Consider the following 21,118-nt stretch of genomic DNA (forward strand, 5'->3'; position numbering starts at 1 on the left):
CATGGAGCCTGCTCTCCCTCTGCCTATGTCTCTGCCTCTGTCTCTCATGAATAAATAAATAAAATCTTAAAAAAAAAAAATGGAATCAATCCAGATGTCCATCAACTGGGCATGGTCAAACAAACTATGGTTCACCCATACTAGTACTCTGTCCTAAAAAGGAAAAAAACTACTGATTTTATACACCCCCCCACACACATATATATAACATATAAATACACACACACACACACACACACACACACACACAACATATATAACAATCTGGACAAATCACTAGAGAATCATGCTTGGTGAAAAAAGCCTGTCCCAAAAGGTTGCATACTGTATGATTCAATTTATGCAACATTTTTGAAATGACAAAATTATGAAAACAGGGAACAGATAAGTGACAGTTATTAAGGAGAGGTTGGAGAGGGAAGGGATGTGGGTGCACCCATAAGAGAACAACATGAGGGATAGGAGATATAGAAATGTTCTGCATTTTGACTTTTATCAGTGTCAACATCCTGCTTGTAATACGATAGCATTTTTGCAGGATCTTATCACTGGAAAAAACTGGGCAAAGAGTATAGGAAAGGTTTCTATACTATTTCTTACAACTGTATGTGAAGAATCTATTATTATCTCAAAATGAAAAGCTTAATTTAAAAAATGAACATCTTTAAAAAGAAAGGGTCTTTACCTACTAATCCTGCAATACTTGGTCTGTGTTCATCTACCACTATGTCCTTACTTCTAATTGTCATTCAAATAAAATTCCTTCTTTGCTCTTGGATTGTTTGATCCTCATTATATTCAGCTAATAGCATTCAAATAAAATTATTCTTGCTAAAGTCAATGATTATCTTCCAAATGCAAGACAAAACTGAAATTGGTTCATTTTTTAATTTACCTAGCCTCTAAGTATTTGACACTGGTCATTAGTTGACTCCCTTCCATGAAACTCTCCTACCTCAGTGGGTTGTTCTTCATCTTTAGCATCCTTTCCTCCAAGAAGTCTTGCCAAACCTCTCTCATCCCACAGTGGCCTTCTGTATTTACTTACTAAAACTTTATAGTATCAACATTGTTTATTTCCTTTTTAATCTCCTCCAGCACAAGAAATATTCTTGGAAATCAGTGTCTTATTTTATCTCTGTATCTTTGAGGTCTAGTAAGAAAGAGTTGAATATGCTGCATGACTATTTAATAGACTGAAGCATAGTCAATAGTTTATTCAGGCTCTTTCAAATAAATGGAAGCATCACTCTAACTTTTACACTTCATGTCCTTTGAAACAAAACTCTTCTTGACACAACTTTTAGGAAGCCTTCTCCAGTGATTATACAAATTCCCTAATATGACCCACAGGTTCCTCTGCTCCAATAAAACCATTATAATTACTTATCTCAACATTTTTATGACAGTTGATTTTTGTTTCATATTAAACTTTTGAAGGGCAGGCAATTCTATGATAAGGACTTAAGACACAGTTATAATGTCTCTAGGAACTTCATAAATACTAGCTGAGTCTTTAAAATGAACAGAAAATAAAACCACTTGAGAAAAACAATTGGCTTAATTACTAGAGATCAAATTAGGCTACTAAGTGGAAATACTGCAAATGTATCACCTTTTAAAATGATAAATACTGTATCTCATTTCTGATAGCCTTCCAGACTAACCTTCGTCTCGTTGAACATTCTCCTTCTTCTTTAGCTACCCATCCAACATCAGCAAAAGACACCACTGCATCTTCTCCTGGATGGCTGGGGCTCCACTCTGTAGTAGGACTGGTAAGCTGTAAGTTATAAATAGGAAAGTTCTTTGGCACCAAAATGTTAGACTAAAACTTTAAATCACCTATAGAAAAATCGTCAGCTCTGGTGTTACAAACACATGGATATTGAAGGTCCCCACAAAAGGGGCCATTAGTTATGTCACACTATTGCCTACTAGTGTATGACAATCTCTGAATTACAACTTGAGTTTATTCAATTTTTATTTTACAGATCAAATGAGACCTTGTTTGTTGGCTTTAAAAACAAGTCAACAAATAAGCAAAAAATTGTTCATCCTACAACATTATGAAAATATTTGGAAGCATTAAAATTCAACTTTTTGAAGAGATTTAATTTAAAAAAGTATAGTAACAAGAACAAGCAAATGACCAATTTGTGCTAAATCTGGGAATATTTTTAAATGGATATTATATAGATATGCTGTTAAAATGCTAAAAATAAAAAAAGTTAAAAAATTTAAAAATGCTTAAAATACATTTTTTAAAAATCCTCAATTCATGATTTTTAAATAAAAGTATTAACTGTATTAAAGAACAAAAATAGAACAGAATTCTCTAGTTGACCTTATCCACATAAACAGAATATTCTGAAATACAAAGAAAAAGCATGCAAGTTCCGAAATTTACTTTAAAAAATAAGAAAAATAATTTAATTGAATTAAATTTAAGTTTTGTTATAAGTGTAATGCCTTGGGGCTCCTGGGGTGGGTCAATCTGTTAAGCATCTGCCTTTGGTTCAGGTCATGATCCCAGGGTCTTGGGTTCGAGCCCTGCATCCTATGGGCTCCCTGCTCAGTGGCGAGTCTGCTTCTCCCTCTCCCTCTTCTCCTGTTTGTGTTCTCTCTCTCTCTGAAATAAATAAAATCTTAAAAGTAAAAATAAAAATAAGTGTAATGCCTCAGAGTCAGATGGTCAATGAATAATTTTAAAATGAAGTTATCAGATTAATACTTCCTAAAAATTAGTAACAGTGAGCTTTAAACAAAAAAGGAAAATGTAAGCTTTTTATTATTTTTTAAATATGTTATTTATTTATTCATGAGACACAGAGAGAGAGAGAGGGCCGAGGAAGAAGTAGGCTCTGATCCCAGGGTCCCAGAACTGAACCTCACTAAGGCTCCCTGTTCAGCAGGGAGTTTGCTTCTCCCTATTCCTCTGCCCCTTCCCCCCTGGCTTGTGTGCTCGTGCTCTCTTTCAAATAAATAAATAAAATCTTAAAAAAAAAAAAAAAGTTCGTGCTATAACCCATGCTTTGTTTGAACCTTCTTAATACTCTTATTGTCAGATCAAGCTTTTGGAAGCTACATTTAAAATAATGTTTTTTCCTCAAATGTAAAATATACCATGCAAACACACTAATACTGAAACAGTTAAAAATTTTAAATGTCTTTAATATTACAAATTTTAACGGAACATACTGGCTGTTGGTATGTGCACCCATTCTGATATCATAATTATCTAACATTATCAACTTAAAAAAGTAGCATTAGAAAACTGACATTTTGATAACGTACTTAAGAATATCAAATATTTAAAATGCCTTTAACTAGGGCTTTTGGGGAAGACGGGTACAGGCAACAGGGAAAACAAGCTGTATTAAAAGGGTATATACTTAAGAATCTAATCTTGAGCAAAAACAAAAAACAAACAAAAACTAATAATGGAATTAAGGTGAAAAGTCTTTCAAAACACAAATGTTGTAAAGCACATAGTGGAATACACCTGCGGCTATAAGAAAAAAAGTAAACACCTTAGAAGTACACTGTCAAGGAATATGATCAAAGAAAAATTAAAGACTTTTTTACTTTCTCCCCCTTATATTTCAGAAATTTATCCAGATAAGTCAATAAACACACAGATATTCAGTCGATGGGTATCTTATACAACTTAAATTAATATAACTTACTAGAACCAGAAAAATTTAATATTATTCCTATCCAATACTGACAACAAAATGATGTATTAATATTCCCATAACACTGTAACAGGGAGATTACAAGTAGGTTACATGGAGATCCTTAAACAAAAAGGTCCCCAAGCTCGGTGGAAGGTTCTAGATGATATAGTGTTTAATAGGCTATTCTGTAAAATGAAAGATCAAAAAAGCAAAACCTGAATGGTACCTCCCTAAGGTGCTAGAGTTAATGAAAGATCAATCTAATTGTAACTATTCTAGAACTAGTCTATAAAATCTTACCACAATACAGGAAGTTACTATTTTGTAGGAAGTGAGGTATATTAAGAAAATGACATTTTGACCTCAAGACTTACTTTCCCACAAAAGTCACAAAAATTGCAGTTTTCTTCCTAGACATGTTTATTTATGAAAGGAAGATGATACTTTTCTAAATACTTAAAAATATAAAAGTTAACTCAAGCTTTTCAGAGTATTTTATAACATAAAGATTAAACAATGTATCTCAATTTCACATATGTAGTACTTCCCATATTTAAACATGAAATGTTGCTTTCTGTATAAATTTAAAAAAACAACAAAATTTTCCATAGATTTAGTTTACAATCTTACTAAGGACTATATGAAGTCGCTGAAATAATACTATGTCTATAATGTGCTCAATGAGATGAAAGGGTTAATGATCCTGCCAAGAATCAATTCCAGAAATGATCATATCTGTATCATTCCTAATGGACATCCTGGCCCACAAAACAAAGTCATCTTAATATATCTACATAGATATACTTATGCCATTAAAAAAAAAAAAAAAAAAGGCTAACAGTCCCTGAAGGAAACCAAACTCATCCAAATGACAAAAGTGAAAAAATAGTAACACTAATCTTTTTTTAAGAAAGTATTTCAGTTGCTGCTGAAATGTACAATGAGTAACAAGCATGGAATGGGAAAGACAATTCACTTAGTAAATACCAGTTAAGGTGACATCAGTGCAGGCAAGGGGGCTGATGGCATGGAATTGTTGGAAGTACGATTTATATGCCACTACTGACATGCATGGATGACCTATGGGAAGTTTGAAAAAAGACAAAGCCAACTTACTGAAAGTTCCAGCAAGGTCCTGTCCTACCATAGCTATTGTTAGGGGTGGGGGGAGAGGGGAGAAAACACACACAGAAATACAATGAAGGTAATAGAAAAAAATTTTTTTCAAAGTCAAGGGCATTATAAAATTTAAAAGTAAAATTAGTGTTTATTGATTTGTAAGTATCCAAATTCCTTTCAAAAAGTATGAAAAACATTTCATGCAGAAAAAATTCAGTAGTAGCATTATATTTTTACTGATTTTAAGAAGCTCATTTCAACATCTAATACAATTTAAGTTATCCAAAATTCAATTATATTTCAGGAATTTTAGTAACTTTAGATAATTTTGAATATTCTGATAATGTAAAACTGTATCAAGAAAATTAACTGATCTAATAAAATGCATGAAAGAAAAATACAAAGCTTGTATAAAAGTTGCAATACCTAGAATAAAATATTAGAAGAGCTAACTTTGTCCTAATGTGACTTTTCATAAAATAAACACACTGTATTAGGAACCTGAATTCCCTCAGTTTCTTGCCAAAAAGGGTGTTATAGTAAATAGACTCAGACTATTTTACCATTATTTGTTTATAGTCTAATGGAAAACATGTATTCTTAAAAACAGCATGGCAAAATAATCTCTAGCTTTTACTTAGATTTTATTCTTTTTCTACCAATTCCTGCCAAAGAAAAACTGAAAGCAAAATTTCTGTATCTTAATATAGTGACATACAGTAAGCCATGCAGTATACCTGTGTAAAGTGCATTAAATCCAGTATTCTAGCCAAGCCTCAGCCACTACTGTTTCTGAGTAGTATGGTCACTTTAAAAAAAAAAAAAAAAAAGCAATTGAGCATTTAGGAGCCCAGTTGGTTAAGCCTCTGACTCTTGATTTTTGGCTCAGGTCATGATCTCAGGGTCGAGATCAAGCCCTGCATCAAGGTCCATACTAAGTGTGGATCCTGTTTAAGATTCTCCCTCTCTCCCTGCTGCTGCTGCCCCTTCCCCACTCTCCCTTCCCTCATGCTCTCTCAAAAAATAAAATAAAAACTGAGCATTTACTAAAGCTTTCTATTCATTATGCTTAGAATGGGAGAGGGTAGAAAGAGAAGGAGGGAACAGGGACAAAAGAAACCAGAGAGACAAAGGGAGGGAAATGTGTTTATCTTTCAAAATAACCCAAGACAGTAAGTAACAAGATCCCCATTGGAGAAGCTATTCTTTAAGAAGTCAATTACTAAAGGGCACCTGGAGAGCTCACTTGGTTAAGCATCCAGACTCTTGATTTCTGCTCAAGTCATGATCTCTTGGGCTCTGCACTGAGTGTAGAGCCTGCTCCTCCCCCATCACATGCTCTCAAAGAGGGAGGGGGGAGGAGGAGGAAGAAAGTAAGTTGCCAATTACTGAGAAAGAATAAAACATCACAACTTTCATTATTATTTATAGTTAGGCTTCAAATCATTGTGCCACACTACCAAATTTATAAAACATAATATTGTTATCTGAATTTCATTTTTCTTAATGGCCATTTTAGAGCTAAAAATACCAAGAAATGAACATCACAGAGTTTGATATCACATGCCAGCATATTCCAGAATATCAAAGAATAACTAAAAAAAATTGTTAAATTTAACAGTATTTTTTATTTTTAAAAGATTTTATTTATTTGTTCATGAGAGACATAGAAACAGAGGCAGAGAGGCAGAGACAGAAGCAAGCTCCCTGCGGGACTCGATCCCAGGATAAGGACCTGAGCCGAAGGCAGAGGCTCAACCACGGAGCCATCCAGGCATCCCATTAACAGTTATTTTTAGTATTAATTCAGGTACTTACCTTCAGATGCCTCAGAAACTAAAAAACACTATACCATACAAAGTCCCACTACGCTAGTTCTTGACAGGTCTTAGGTTCCTCAAACAATGACTTCTCTCTTTCCTTAGAACTAGCTCTCTGCACATATTCTCTCTTCCCTCAACTCTATCCTTCTCCCTAACTCAGCAGACAGGCTCTTCGTAATCTTTACCTGTCATTCCTCCAGATGGGTCTTCCCAGACAGACCACCATTATTATCTTCTCCCAGGCTACACTGCTTTTTTTCTTCACAACATTTTATTTTAAGATTTTATTTATTTGACAGAGAATGCAGGCATGCACACAGAGGTAGCCAGAATGAAAGAGGGAGAAGCTGACTCCCTGCTGAGCTGGTTTGTCTATAAAATCTTACCACAATACAGGAAGTTACTAGTTTGTAGTAAGTGAGGTATATTAAGAAAATGACATTTTGACTTCAAGACTTCTTACTTTCCCACAAAAGTCACAAAAATTGCAGTTTTCTCCTAGGCATGTTTATTTATAAAAGGAAGATGATACTTTTCTAAATACTTAAAAGGAATCAAACCAGATTTGACTACAGGACCCTGAGACCAAAACCTGAGCCAAAAGCAGACACTTAAGCACCCTCCTTTATTGCATTTAGTATAAATCATAATTATATGTTTATTAGAATATTTTGCAGCCCAGGTGGCTCAGCGGTTTAGTGCCACGCCTTTAGTGCCACGCCGCCTTCAGCCCAAGGCCTGATCCTGGAGACCAGGATCAAGTCCCAAGTCAGGCTCCTGCTTCTCCCTCTGCCTGTGACTCTGCTTCCTCCCTCCCTCCCTCTCTCTCTCATGAATAAATAAAATCTTTTTAAAAAAAGAATATTTCCTTGTTAAATCTCTCTTCCACTGAATCATATTCCAATAAGGATGGACATCACATCTTTTTTTGGTCCATCACTAATCAAAAGCCCCCAGAAGAACGTACAGATTTCAAGTTCATTTGCTAAATAAAGATGGGCTGTGACAAGTAGCTATTTTACTTCCAGATTTCGTCATTGTGTATGACCTTTAGTAAGAACTTCATTCACTACTTGGTTATAGAACCTTCCCTCCACCACCAATTCTAAGAACTCCTAGCAATCGAAGAAAACAGGCTGGGGCAGGGTTTCCAAAGGGAAAAAAAGGTAGCCCAGATTAAATTCCCAGAGGTCTGCCAGTTACAAAGCTGAAAGTCAAACTTCTACACCCCACTGCCAAATGGCCCACCCCAGTTTTTCTGGTAAGATTCAGATCATTTTTTTTTCAAGTTTTTTTAAATGTAGTTTATATATCTATCACCCCAAAAAGCATTGAACAAACCATGTTTTTAACTCATACAATTTAAAATTTATAAAAATGCATCCCCAAAGTGCTTTTGTGATTACTTTTATAAGTCAGTAAATAATTGTTACTACTTTAAGAAAAACTTTAACCTCAGCTGCATAAGAACCTCCTTCAAGAGGTAAAAAAAAACAAATGTATGAAAATCAGATTTAGTGAGACCTGAAAGGGACATATATTTTTTAAAAGTTCTGTGTTTTGCAAGGAAATGGCACATATAAAAAACTACCTGGCAAGAAGGGGCCTGAGCATGAATTTACTATTTTTTTTTTTTTAAAGTTCCTATGATTCATGGCAGCTCCGGTGGCCCAGGGGTTTAGCGCCACATTCAACCCAGGGCGTGATCCTGGAGACCCGGGATTGAGTTCCGTATCGGACTCCCTGCATGGAGCCTGCTTCTCCCTCTTCCTGTGTCTGTCTCTGTCTCTCTCTCTGTGTCTCTCATGAATAAATAAATATAACCTTTTAAAAAAATAAAGTCCCTAGTGATTCAAATATGCATATAGTGATTGAGAACCACAGCAAATTAAAACCTCTGCACGCCATTCCTCCCCATCTCCCAGGGCTCACTGCTTTTCCAAGTTCTTCCATGATCTGAATTTTCTTTTGGCTTCATGAAACTGGAATAAGTACTAGGAGAAAATCAAGAACCTACTCTCACTTTGTCTTCATCTGGGTTCCTACCTCAAAGGAAACTATAATATCCAAATATAAAAAATGCTATGGCCAGAAGTATGTTAATTGTGACTCAAGGGTGAAAAGGGCCCAGGAAAGTGTACTTTTCTTCAATTAAAGTAAATCTGAACAGTTTACTACACCAAAAAGATTCTACACAGCAAAGGAAACAATCAAAACTAAAAGGCAACCTACTGAATGGGAGAATACCATATGATCTCACTCACATGTGGGATCAGGTAAACAAAACAAGCAAAGGGGGAAAAAAAAGAGACAAACCAAAAAAAAAAAGATTCTTAACTATAGAGAACTGATGGGTACCAGACAGAAGATGGGAGGGGGAAAAGGATTCTTAACTATAGAGGACAAACTGATGGGTACCAGAGAGAAGATGGGAGGGGGCATGGGTGAAGTAAGTGATGGGGATTAAAGAGTATACTTACTATGATGAGCACTGAATAATGTACAGAATTGTTGAACCACTAAACTGTATACCTGAAACTAATATAACAATATATATCGACTATACTGGAATTGGAACACCTGGGTGGCTCAGTGGTTGAGCATCTGCCTCTGGCTCAGGGCATGGAGCCTGCTTCTCCCTCTGCCTGTCTCTATGTCTTTCATGAATAAGTAAATAAAGTCTTTAAAAATATCTATATACTAGAATTAAATTTTTAAAAACAATTTAAAAAAGTAAATATGAAGGGTCTAGAGATCCTGTTTGGAGTATAAAGTAGCCAACTCCTTTCTAGCACTCACAAAATGAAGTCTGGGAAAAAGCTATGGGGTTATAGGCAAGTCTTCTTCAAATAACGTAGCAAAGAACCACACTGAGTGCTTTTATATGGTTTTTCTTTTTTTTACACTTATTGCATTATTTTATTCCTAGTGCAATATTCATTGAGTCCATTAACTGGATGATGGTGTAAATATATATGTTGATCTGTACTCTGGCTTGTGACTCTATAAATCCAATTTGTAAAACCAGGGAGTTGAATTACTTCCCCAGCAAGTAATAGCAAGTTAATTTGCTATCAACTGTAAGGTGGCAATAATAACAACAAAATCACCACCACTTCTTCTAGAAGTGCACCACACTTCTATTGTGCACTAATTATGTACCAGTTTTACTCAGGGCTTTATATGGATTATTTTGTCTAACCTTCACAACAATAAGTAATCAGCCCATCTTGCCTATCATTACTTGTCTACAGCTATAAGCATCAGCTGATGACAGTGAAAAGATGGCGTGATCTTGAAGGAACCATAATGAAGCTTAAGATTTCAAAGGTAAAATTGAATTGAGGGTGACAGAGTTGAGGTGTTGCCTGTGAGTATGAGCAGTAGAAAAGAAATGGAAGTGAAAGCCAACAGAAATACAAGAAGTAAAGAACATAAAATGCTAAGTTTCAGATAAATCCTAAGATTGAAATTACCCAGAACACTGGAGGGACTTGGTTTTAGCTACCTAACTCCTGACCCATGAATGCCCTATTCAAGTTTAAGCCATTTTGATTTTTTGTCTCCTGAATATGGCCCTATAAATATGGTATTTACTTTCTCTGGGTCCAATTGTGGTTCCCCAGTTTCAGACTTTCTACAGAATTTACTCATGTTGGATTTCTAGATAGTCCAAATACATTCCATATCAATCAAATCCCTAAATGAGCCAGGAAAATAGCAAAAAATGCATTTTCAACTTTACTACTCTAAATTGCAGGTTTTTAAAAATTCCACATTTTTAACTTTTCTGACAGATTAGTTAAAAAATAATAGAAGATACAAAGGAATATGAGCACATTTAAAATGTCTAGTTAGCAGATACAACATTCACTTTAATACTTATCTTGAATTTGGAAAGACTCAATATGCTATAAAATCACCTGGAAACAAAAACCTCTCTGTAAACAAATGTCTTCTATCTTCCACTACGTTCTCAAGTAGGTCATGAATCTTTCTCTTACCTTACCTCTCTATGTTTATCCATCTTTATTCAAATGCAGCTCCTATACTAAATCTAGTATTCTTAATTCTGCTTATACTTTTTAAGTGACTAATAACACAGAGAAAAAGAATCTAAGAAAATATACTTGGCTCTAGTATTTCACCCCACTGACTACCAACGCAGATTTGGCTTGTTACTAAAAAATGCTAAATTATCTTCATGTCCTTCTACATGTCTAGCTACATGAACACAAATGCTATGCCAAATTCTCCTGCAACCAGGTTAAGTAGATACATAAATAGATGAAAAGAAAATTTTAATGGAACTGAGCAACCAGAAAAAAGTTAACAAGCCTTAGTTAACACAGCAGTTATTTGAAGGAAGCTGCTAAATGAAGCAATCAGCAATTTGTATCTAATTGAACCGAATTCTTAGAAACTGTGCTTGAGAGTTACCACCCCAGATTTCATTTTCATTATTTTTTTTAAAGCCTATGGTTTGATAAAAAAAATTACTTCTTGGAAAGTTCCAATCTGTCACTTTCTAGATTGATGCACAAAGGTTTTGCCAATTTGCAAGCAGATTATGAGCACAATAATGAACAACCTTGTTAATCAACCTGAACAAATGTGAATTTCTACCACTTACTTAAGGAATATATTCTTTGCATCTACCATGAGTGCCGATTTATGAGTAAGACATAATATCAAATAAGCTTGCAGGGGCACGTCTGACCTATTGAATTAGGAGTTAAATATACTTTCCATATTTCACACATGCTAATCTATTTAGGATTGGTACTGATATCTACTGAACTTTACATTCTTAAATGTTGAACTGATTCTGCAGTATTATTGTTATCGAGAATTACTGAAAAATAAGAACATGTCTAGCACTATTACAACAATAAGGAACAAAGCCCAAATCAAGAAAATAACAGTTTATCTCCAAAGAGTATAGTTGCTCCCAATTTGGTGCTATAACAGAATTCTAAGACCTGCACATTTAAAAGTATTCCCAATTCAGGGTTTCATTATCATCTCATTCAGAGAGCCACAGTTACTTCTTTGTCTTGAGACTGTTGTTACCAAGGCAATGGTGCTTACAATTAATGCTAAGCTTTAAATCAAGGATGGAGAAAGTAACTTAAAAGGCATCCACAGAAATATCTAAAAATAAACTAAAGGAACAGAACGGCTGTCTGTCTGCTGAAGAAGGTATAATAACTAAAGAAAACAATGGTGGTACCTGAAGCTTCCTAAAGTAACTTAAGGCCATGTTCAAGGTCACCTGGGAATTAACGACTGCTTGGCTTATTATATGCTTCTGAATCTTTGTGTATGTATTCTTAAGAAGGATAAATGTCTTAAAGAGCTTTAAAAAGCTTGAATAATCACTTCACAGAGGAAATAAAATTAGAAAAGACTTTACTGTGGTTTTGTCTTTTATTGACAGTACCATTAATAGAAATGTTCAAAAATGCTTTTAAAAGCTCTCTTGCCTATTTACATTTCTAATGCACATATATTAATATGAAATTCCAAATATACAAAATGCAGTACCTGAAACTGAACTCTTGGACACTGGATCAGAGATAAATTAGTACCAATTTTCCTTACGATACTTCGAGATGAACCATATGGCTTCCCAGACCAAAGTACCTGAGGAAATAGAAAAAAACAAGTTTAATTATAAGGGTTATGAAAGTTTGTAGTTTGTTACTACAAAGCACTGGACAATTAATTGTACAACATGTTGACACATTAATTATAGGATCAGAATGCTCTACATGTTATGGAAATGACCTAATATTTCTCAATTAGAAGTTTAAGAGTACATATAGCTAGTTATGATTAACACATTAAGGTTTAATGTAAGGCATATAAAAAATATAGAAAAATAACTAGTAATTGTAAAATAATACTACATTTGGATTAAAAAACTGCATTTTCATACTATTCTGCAAAGGAAACACTATTTATACCTCCTCTGCTGTATTTTTAGTTTCAGAACTTTATATACACACAAATTTCTTAGAACGGTAAACTACTTTTATTATAATGGACTTTTCAAGAACAAATCCAAATCAGTACAAAGTTCAGAATCTGAATTTGTACCATTCAGGAGGCTTCACTTTGTTTACTACACAACAATGTCTGTTCAAGTTTAAGTGCAGGTCAAAATTCAGTTGTACTGCATTTTCTTGTGAGGCCCTGTCCCAGGTTTAAGTTAACTTTTCCTAAATTACAAAAAGGTACCAAATGGGCTTGTGATGACCTTAATTAGAGAATTTCTCAGATGAAATAATAATACACGCAGGACATTATGCTATGCTTTACACAAAAGCAAAAAGCAAACAAAAAAACACACATGTAGAATGTTAAATCATTATAAAGTACCTTGAAACTTCTCCCCAAGTATTTTCCTTAAAGAGAAAAACTATCCATCTGTTTTGAGTGCTACACATGAAAGCCTGGACAGAGAGGCAAAGAAAGGTGGTATGCTATTAAAAGCAATTTAAAAAGAAAAGAGTGAGAATGATATGACCATTATACTTAATTCATTAAATTTTACATTCAGCTTTATCCTAAAACTAAGTAAGTAAAACTAAATCAGCTGGCATGTATTCTGAGCAATAGACACTGACCCCTTTTTAAAGTCACTCCATGGTCACTCTAATTTAAAGAATGGAATTACCCTAACATACGCAGTATGACCAAGGAATAAATGTTATTTTAAACAGCAGTGGATCCAACACATAACCCAAATTAGACATTTAAGCCATTCTAAAAGCATGCACAACTTGTAAAATGAGCATAGAAGCAATATATAGGACTTCTTAGATTTTAGCAACCAAAATCAATTAGAGGTAACAGCAGGACTCAAAGTGAGGATTTTATACACACACACACACACACACATATATATATATATATCCAGTATATGCCTCAACTTTTATATACCTCACCATTAATATGTTCAAAATTTCATTGTCTATTACCTGGGAGAGTTCCAGGAAGTACTATAACCTACACTGGCTACTATAACCAATAAAAGCCATAACTCTTGGGAACCCTGGGTGGCGCAGCGGTTTGGCGCCTGCCTTTGGCCCAGGGCGCGATCCTGGAGACCCGGGATCGAATCCCACGTCGGGCTCCCGGCGCATGGAGCCTGCTTCTCCCTCTGCCTGTGTCTCTGCCTCTCTCTCTCTGTGTGTGACTATCATAAATAAAAAAGAAAAAAAAAGAAAAAAAAAACCATAACTCTTGCTTTGGAAATATAAATTAGAAAGATGGTACAAAGTGGAAAATAGGTCATTAGAAAGATGACCCTGATTTTGAAATATGAATATTAAACAAAGGATATAAAGAGGCAAAGCTACTGTGAAGCTTAGAAGAGAATTACTTATAATTTAGGAATGCAAATCATTCACACCAATGATCATCCAGAGGATTATCACACAAATAATGTTAACACATGAGGACTGAGAGAAGAAAAACATCTGACTAGACAAAAATGGGAAGCATCACACTTTTACAAATTCAACATAAAAGGCCAAGAAAAAAAAATAAGAATGTGGGCAAGTAATTCTAGAACAGACAGTATTTAAGCAAACTCTACCTTATACATGTTCATAGATCTTAATCTTTTAAAAAGAAATCCACAGGGCAATGGCACTTATATCACTCAATCATTCTCCCCTTGAATCTTGTATTTAGTCACAAGCCAAAACTCTATGATGTAGGTATAGTAGAACACTACTTATGCATCACAATGTGACAATTAGAGTCTGAAGTGAATCTCCCATCCAGTATACAAAGATCTTAACTGGAGATGAAGAGAACAGGAAAAATTTGGAAAGGATTTGCCAAGGTCAGGAACTAATGTTACTGCCAACTTTTGGCATTCCTTGCTACGCGTGCCTCAAGGCTAAGTTTCAACTATTATCTTCCCATCTGCTTACATCAGAAGGAAAGAATACCAGGTGACTTTTACAAGAGAAGGTGGCCAAAATTCAGCTTTTACTTTTAAGTACTAAGTAGACTATTTAGGCTTCTTCTACAGAGTTAAAAGAAGTAAAAACAGATTGCTTTATGTTATTTTTTTCAAGCATATACAGCAGACTAACAATGTTTCTCTGTCACTTGTGAACTGCACAGCACTTAGCATCAAAAAATATGAAGAAGGGTCTATGTAAGCTAATGACTGGAGTATTTAGAAGGAATCCTAACCTTTACTTGACTATAGGAAAAAATGAAGGTAAAGAGCAGCTAACTTCCAGGAACTCTAAAATTAGGACCTACTTTATCTTTCCTATTCAACCCTCATGGAGTAGGAGAAATTGTAAATGTCTGTGAAGAAATAATGAACAGATGGTACTGAAAAGTCACCATCTGTGCACTGGGAGACTGTAAGGCCCAAGTATCTCCTATCCTAACTGGTGGCTGAACTGTTGTCTTGTCAGTATACAGGAGAAGGGAAGACTTCCTCTAAAGATAAACTGTCATTAATATTTTTTCAAATGTTAGAGAGAGGGAAGGGAAAAAACGGTCACTGCTAGACAACTGGATTTTATTAAGAAATAAGAACTCAATTCCACTAGAAAATAACTATTATTATTGAACAGAAAAACTCTGCTTTGCCTTATAATGACTACTGACAAATAATCTAATAATGAATCTGTGCATGTGTTTGCATGTGTGTGTCTAGTAATGACAGTCCGTAACATTTAGCAACAGTGTTTGAAAGTGATGACAGCAAGGAGGAGGATGACAACAGAAAGCAATTTGTTCTTTTTTAACATTGTGAAATGCTATTGTAGAAGTGTTGAAGTGTGAGCCTGAAATCTGAAGCTATCATCTGTCTCATCATGATGACTGTCCTCAAATTTCATGTGGTAATTATTCTGTTATAGATCAGTTTAATCTAAATTACTATTTCTGAGGTACCATTTAGCAAGAAAAAGTACAAATTTAATTCGAAATACATGTATTTTTCTCAAGATAAGCTAATTCATATTAATACAAGGGTCCTTATTCTGGGGCCCACATATCCCTGAAATTACATGCAAAATTCTTTGTATATACGATATTTTTCTAGAAGAAAGTCCATACCATTAATCAAAAGTTCAAGGAATCTAGACACAACAAACTACAAATCCTTAACTCCAAGGGAGCCAGGAGAAAATTCAAAGTGTGTGTTGAGGAGAGCGGGTAGCCAGGAAGATGAAACTCTGTAACAATTTCAAAATCTCCAATTAAAGAAAACACTCCCCTCAGTTCTCTTCCTTCCTCTAAACTCAGCCACATTCACATGCTTCTTCCAAAGCACAAAAAGGAAAACAAAGTTAAAATCCTTAAGTATTACTGGAAATCTATTACTAATACAAATTAGATATTTACTCTGACTGTAGTTATACCTGTAAAACAAAGTATTGTTTTACTGAATACACATAATTTAGGAACTGGATTATAGTAAACCAGTGATAGCTATTACAGTGGTGATGTGTATAGTAAAATACAGAGAGCTAATATCTACAACTGTTCTCAATGGCAAAACCCAAACCCTAATCTCAAAACCTGCAGTTTTTCTTTTTAAACAGATAAAACATGTAGAGGATGAAGGCAATTTCTACTCTTGGAATACTTTTAAACATAGTATTCAAGTTATCAAACAATGGGAAAATATGTATTTATTACTGAAAGAGCTGAAAAGTTTTACTTTCGGATACCCCAAAGTAAAATCTTGGTAGTAAAACCTTTTTACGCGTAGGCAGCATACTAGGAGAGCTTAGAAACTAAATAATTTCAATGTGACAAATTGTTTATGTTAAAAGAAAACTTGTTTCTATATAGATTTTCAGTTAACTGAAGTTGATGATTATAGTTATATATTTTTTAAAAAATCTTGTTCAGTTGCTATTAATAGCAAGAGCCTTAACTGTGATTACAATATAGGGAATAAGTTAATGCTCTGTTACCTGGTCCATTTTTTTTTTTTTTATGAAAGGTATGCATTTTATCACTTAAAATGAATAAAATTAAATTAAATGAACAATCTACATAAAGTGTGTTATCTGTTCCTAAAACAAACCTCTGCACTTGGGACTCAATCAGCATTAGTCACATTCGCCTGACTTGGGGTGGGGGATGACAGAGCAAAACTACAGAAAATTAACCATTACCCAATGTAGCTATACTATATAAAAGCCACTTTTCTAGGTGTTTTACATACAGTCTTTTAATCAACAGGCTAACTCTTCAGTAGTTCTTATCTGTAATTTGTAGATGAAGTTTAAAGTACCTGACAGAGACCAATTACAGACCCAGAGTTGTTTGAATCCAGGACCTACTATCTTTTCACTAAACTATACTTCTTTTTCAATTATTATACATTTTTATAAGTAATCTCTATGCCCAACATGGGGCACAAACTCATGACCCCGAGATCAAGAGTTGCATGCTCTTCAGACTGAGCCAGTCAGATATCCCTACCCTAAACCCTAAACTGTGTTTCTTATTAAAATTGGAAAGTAAGAATCATAAATAGTAAAAGTTTGACTTTCTGGGAATTATAAATAACAAAAGCTTCCCATTTTTCTAGGAGAAACAAATTATTTTACTGTCAGTACTAAAATGTTAATCTATTCTATGTAGCTACATGGTAGTAAGTAACAAATGAGAAAGGTAGTATATAGCTGCAGTAAGTCCAAAACATAGGAAAATAAATGTAACTGAAAAAGATGAAAATGCTATTTACTTTAGAAACCATTTTCCTATTGCTTATCTTCAAGCTAATAATCTCAAAATTATGCAGCTATTTAAAAAAAGTAATTTTATTTGGTTCTTTGCTTTTTTATCTCCAAAGAAAACAGATTTAACTTTGGGGGGCTGGGAGATTCAAAGTTCGACTTTCTCTTAACAAGACATGAAAAGACACAAATAAAAACAAGTATAAGGGCAGCCCCAGTGGCTCAGTGGTCTAGCACCGCCTTCTACCCAGGGCGTGATCCTGGAGACCCGGGATCGAGTCCTGCGTCGGGCTCCCTGCATGGAGCCTGCTTCTCCCCTCTGCCTGTTTCTCTCTTTCTCTCTGTGTCTCAAATAAATAAAAAATCTTAAAAAAAAAAAAAAAAGAATAAAAGTAGTACATTAAAAAGTTATATACATATGAAAAGTCATACATTCAAAAGTATATATATATACACACCCATATTCCAATTATATAACCTGTCTATATATCTTCAATAAAATTTAATTCTACATTACTAATGCAAAAAATATTGAACGAGAAAATGAAAAATAGTCCACAAAATATGCTGCTAGGCACTATTATTGCTCAAATAACTTTACACTGCATCTAAAAAAATTATCGGTAGAAAATACTTGAAATATCAAGATTAGAACTAACACCTTTGGCATAGAATATTATACTAATTTTTTTCTTCATTCCTATAGTTATTTTACAAAGACATGACTTACCTTTTACCTTGAAAGGTTGTGTGAGAAACTACGTTTTAACAGCATTCAAAAAGTTCTATAACAGAGTTGTCAAGTGCTAGTCAAACATATTTCATCCAATGATTTCTATAAAATATATTTCTTTCCTCACTACTAACAAATGCATTGCTTTTAACAGTCACATGAATATTGATACATTTTCAAAGTAACCCAAAATATTACTCAGTACTTAGGATACTAGGTAAAGATTCACTTCCATGACTTAAATAAACATACTGAATTTAAAACGGTGGTCGTATATAGATTCATTTCACTATCTCAGAAAAAATTCTTAAAACATACAAGTGTCTAGATTTTAAAAATTAATTTGGAGCACTCACCGATTGCATGCTTACTCCAACCTGTTGAAAAACCATCCTAATTAGGCGCTTAATCCAGCCAAGCATTTAGATGGCAGTGTCTCCAAATTTGCATTTCAAGTACTTCAGGCATACATAGCAGCACATGGTCCAATAAGCACACTAAAATTTTAAAATGCAAATACTAAAATGAAATTATTGTTATTTAGAATCTTTACTGTCTGCAGCATGACTCACAAAGTCTAATCTAAAACATTTAAAAACTTTGTGTGTACTTTAAACAGTATCTTGCTTGTTACCAGTTTTCAAAAAACAGTACAATATATTTTTTAACTTTTTTTCTAGCAAGGGTTCTTAGTTGGAAGCAATTTAAAAAAAAAAACCCTGTGTCTAAATTTAAGTAGAAAACGTTTTTATGAAAAGATACCTAACTAGATAACAGATCTTTATTTTTCTAAAGATTTTACTTATTTGAGAGATAGAGCAAGAGCATGTGCACACACAAGCAGGGTCAGGGGCAAAGGGAGAACCAGATTCCCTGTTGAGCAGGGAGCCTGACCCAAGACTTGATCCCGGGATTCTGGGATCATGACCTGAGTGAAAGGCAGATGCTCAACCGCTGAGCCACCCACGTGTCCCTTCCTGGGCTTTTGATATGTGGTAAGATACTCTCCTGTGAAGCTGGGCAGCATCAGCAACTGCAGTTCCCAGTCAGATCATGAAGGTAAAAACCAACAAACTTACAACTATTCTGTACCCATACAACCATTCTGTTTTTCCCTTTTAGAATAGTATTCAATACATTACAGAAGATATTCAACACTTTACTATAAAATAGGCTTTGCACTAGATGATTTCACCCAACTGTAGGCTAATGTGTTCTGAGCACATTTAAGACAGGCGAGGCTAAGTATGATGTTGAGTAAGTTAGGTGTATTAAACGAATTTTACACGTACAGTATTTTCAATTTACAGTTTATTGGGACATCTCTACCATCAGCCCAGGAAGATCTGTACAGATAAATACATAGCTACATCTTTAACAAAAACTAACACGTTTCTGAAGTTTTTATACTAATTACACTCCTGTAAGCAAGTCAGCGAGAGAGATCCAATTGTTCTACAATCTCTGTCAATATTAGGTATTATCAGTCTTTTAAATTTTAACCATTCTAGTAGTTTCTTTACGTGTTTTGGAGGCATTTGTGTCTTCTCCTAAGTGTTTTTTGCTTATTTTTTAAATGGATAGGTTTTTAAAAAAAATTTTTTTTTAAATTATATTTGCCAGTAGGGGACCTGAGTGGCTCAGTCATTTGGGTGTCAGACTCTTGATTTCAGCTCAGGTCATGATCTCAGGGTTGTGAGATTGAGCCTTGCATTGGGGTCCTTCCTGGGTGGGATTCTCCCTCCCCCTCTGCCTTTCCCCCACTCACGCTTGCTCACTCTCTCTCTCTCTCTCTCTCTCTCTATACACACACACACACACACACAGACACACATATATGTATAATATAAATATGAAGTTATTTCTGCTAGGTAGAGATGTTTTGCAATCTCAGCTAAAGATTAGAGAGCACAGGCTTAGATAAAGAAGATGAAATCTAAGAGTGAATGACTAAGAAAAGAAGCCAAGATAGAAACCTTAGAAAATACTTGAGGAACTAGCAGGGGAAATAAGGCCCCTGGGGGGAAAAAAATCAAATAGTAGAAAAATAATGAGAGAAGTATAGTCAACAAAGAAAAAAAAAGAAATTTCAAGAAAGAAATGATCCTTGTTACACAGAAAAACACAGAAAAGAGGTTACACAGTCACCAGGTGGTAGGCAGACTCCTGCTGCCAACCTTTCCTCCAAGCTTCACTGTGTGTGCTCTCTAAAAGTAAATGGCCACTTCCTACCTGAACTGAAACTGGGCTCTCCATTTACAATGCTGCTTCAAAGCCTTCTCAAAGGGTTGCCACTTGAACCCTTTAGCCTCTCACACTTTGTATCAAAGCTGTTCCAACCCATAACTTCTCTAAACTCTTTTAAAAACTCTTCCTCAAATGCAAAACTAAAAGGGACAAAAAATCAGATCAGTGGTCACCAGGAGCTGAGGTGGAAGAAAGGGTTCAGTAACAAAGGAGCACAAGGGAAGTTCTGGGAACTTTGGTATCATGGTGGTGGTTCCAGGACTATGCACATCAAAGAAATGTTTGCCGAAAAGAGTGAATTTTGCTGCAGGCAAATTAACCCCACATAAAAAAACAGTGGGATTGCGTCCTACCTGTTTTGGAAGGACTGCCTTACCTACAAACCCTGGCAGCTTATAAGAGTTGACTGGAGGACACTTAAGTCATTCCCTATCATTTAGCTTAAGTCATTCTCTATCATTTAGCTATGTTCTCTATTCCAAGTCCTTCCCTAAACTGAATTCTGTGTTTTGGCCCCACTAGCACTAGTCAATCAATAAATACATCTTATATTTGCCAGTGCTAGGTGACTTTAATATTCACAGAAATGATGCATCCAACAGAGTACTAATACTAAGTCCATTCATATGAAGATCCCAAACAGGTAAAATTAAAAGTAAGCTAATCCCAGATTAGAGGTTTTTTTTTTAAGTTTTGTTTTGTTTTATTGTTGAGAGACAGGGGTACTGACTGGTAGGATGCCTGAGAAGGAGTTCTCAGGGTGCTTGCAATATTCTATTG

The 21,118-nt window shown here is 34.7% G+C and overlaps 1 protein-coding gene across 2 annotated transcripts in view; it reads right to left on the minus strand.

Moving 5' to 3' along the window:
* The window catches only part of MTFR1 (mitochondrial fission regulator 1), a 75,471-nt gene that overhangs the window by 19,771 nt on the left and 34,582 nt on the right, over positions 1-21,118 (minus strand). For both annotated transcript variants that reach the window (XM_072734645.1, XM_026012044.2), the window contains exons 2-4: positions 18,448-18,588; positions 12,170-12,268; positions 1,668-1,783 (exon numbers count right to left, since the gene is read on the minus strand). In XM_072734645.1, the coding sequence (XP_072590746.1) occupies positions 1,668-1,783; positions 12,170-12,268; positions 18,448-18,513 (281 nt within the window). In that variant the 5' untranslated portion in view covers positions 18,514-18,588. The remainder of the gene's footprint in view (positions 1-1,667; positions 1,784-12,169; positions 12,269-18,447; positions 18,589-21,118) is intronic.

The sequence above is a fragment of the Vulpes vulpes genome, chromosome 13 (genome assembly GCF_048418805.1).
Source record: "Vulpes vulpes isolate BD-2025 chromosome 13, VulVul3, whole genome shotgun sequence".
In the NCBI taxonomy this organism is placed as follows: Eukaryota; Metazoa; Chordata; class Mammalia; order Carnivora; family Canidae; genus Vulpes; species Vulpes vulpes.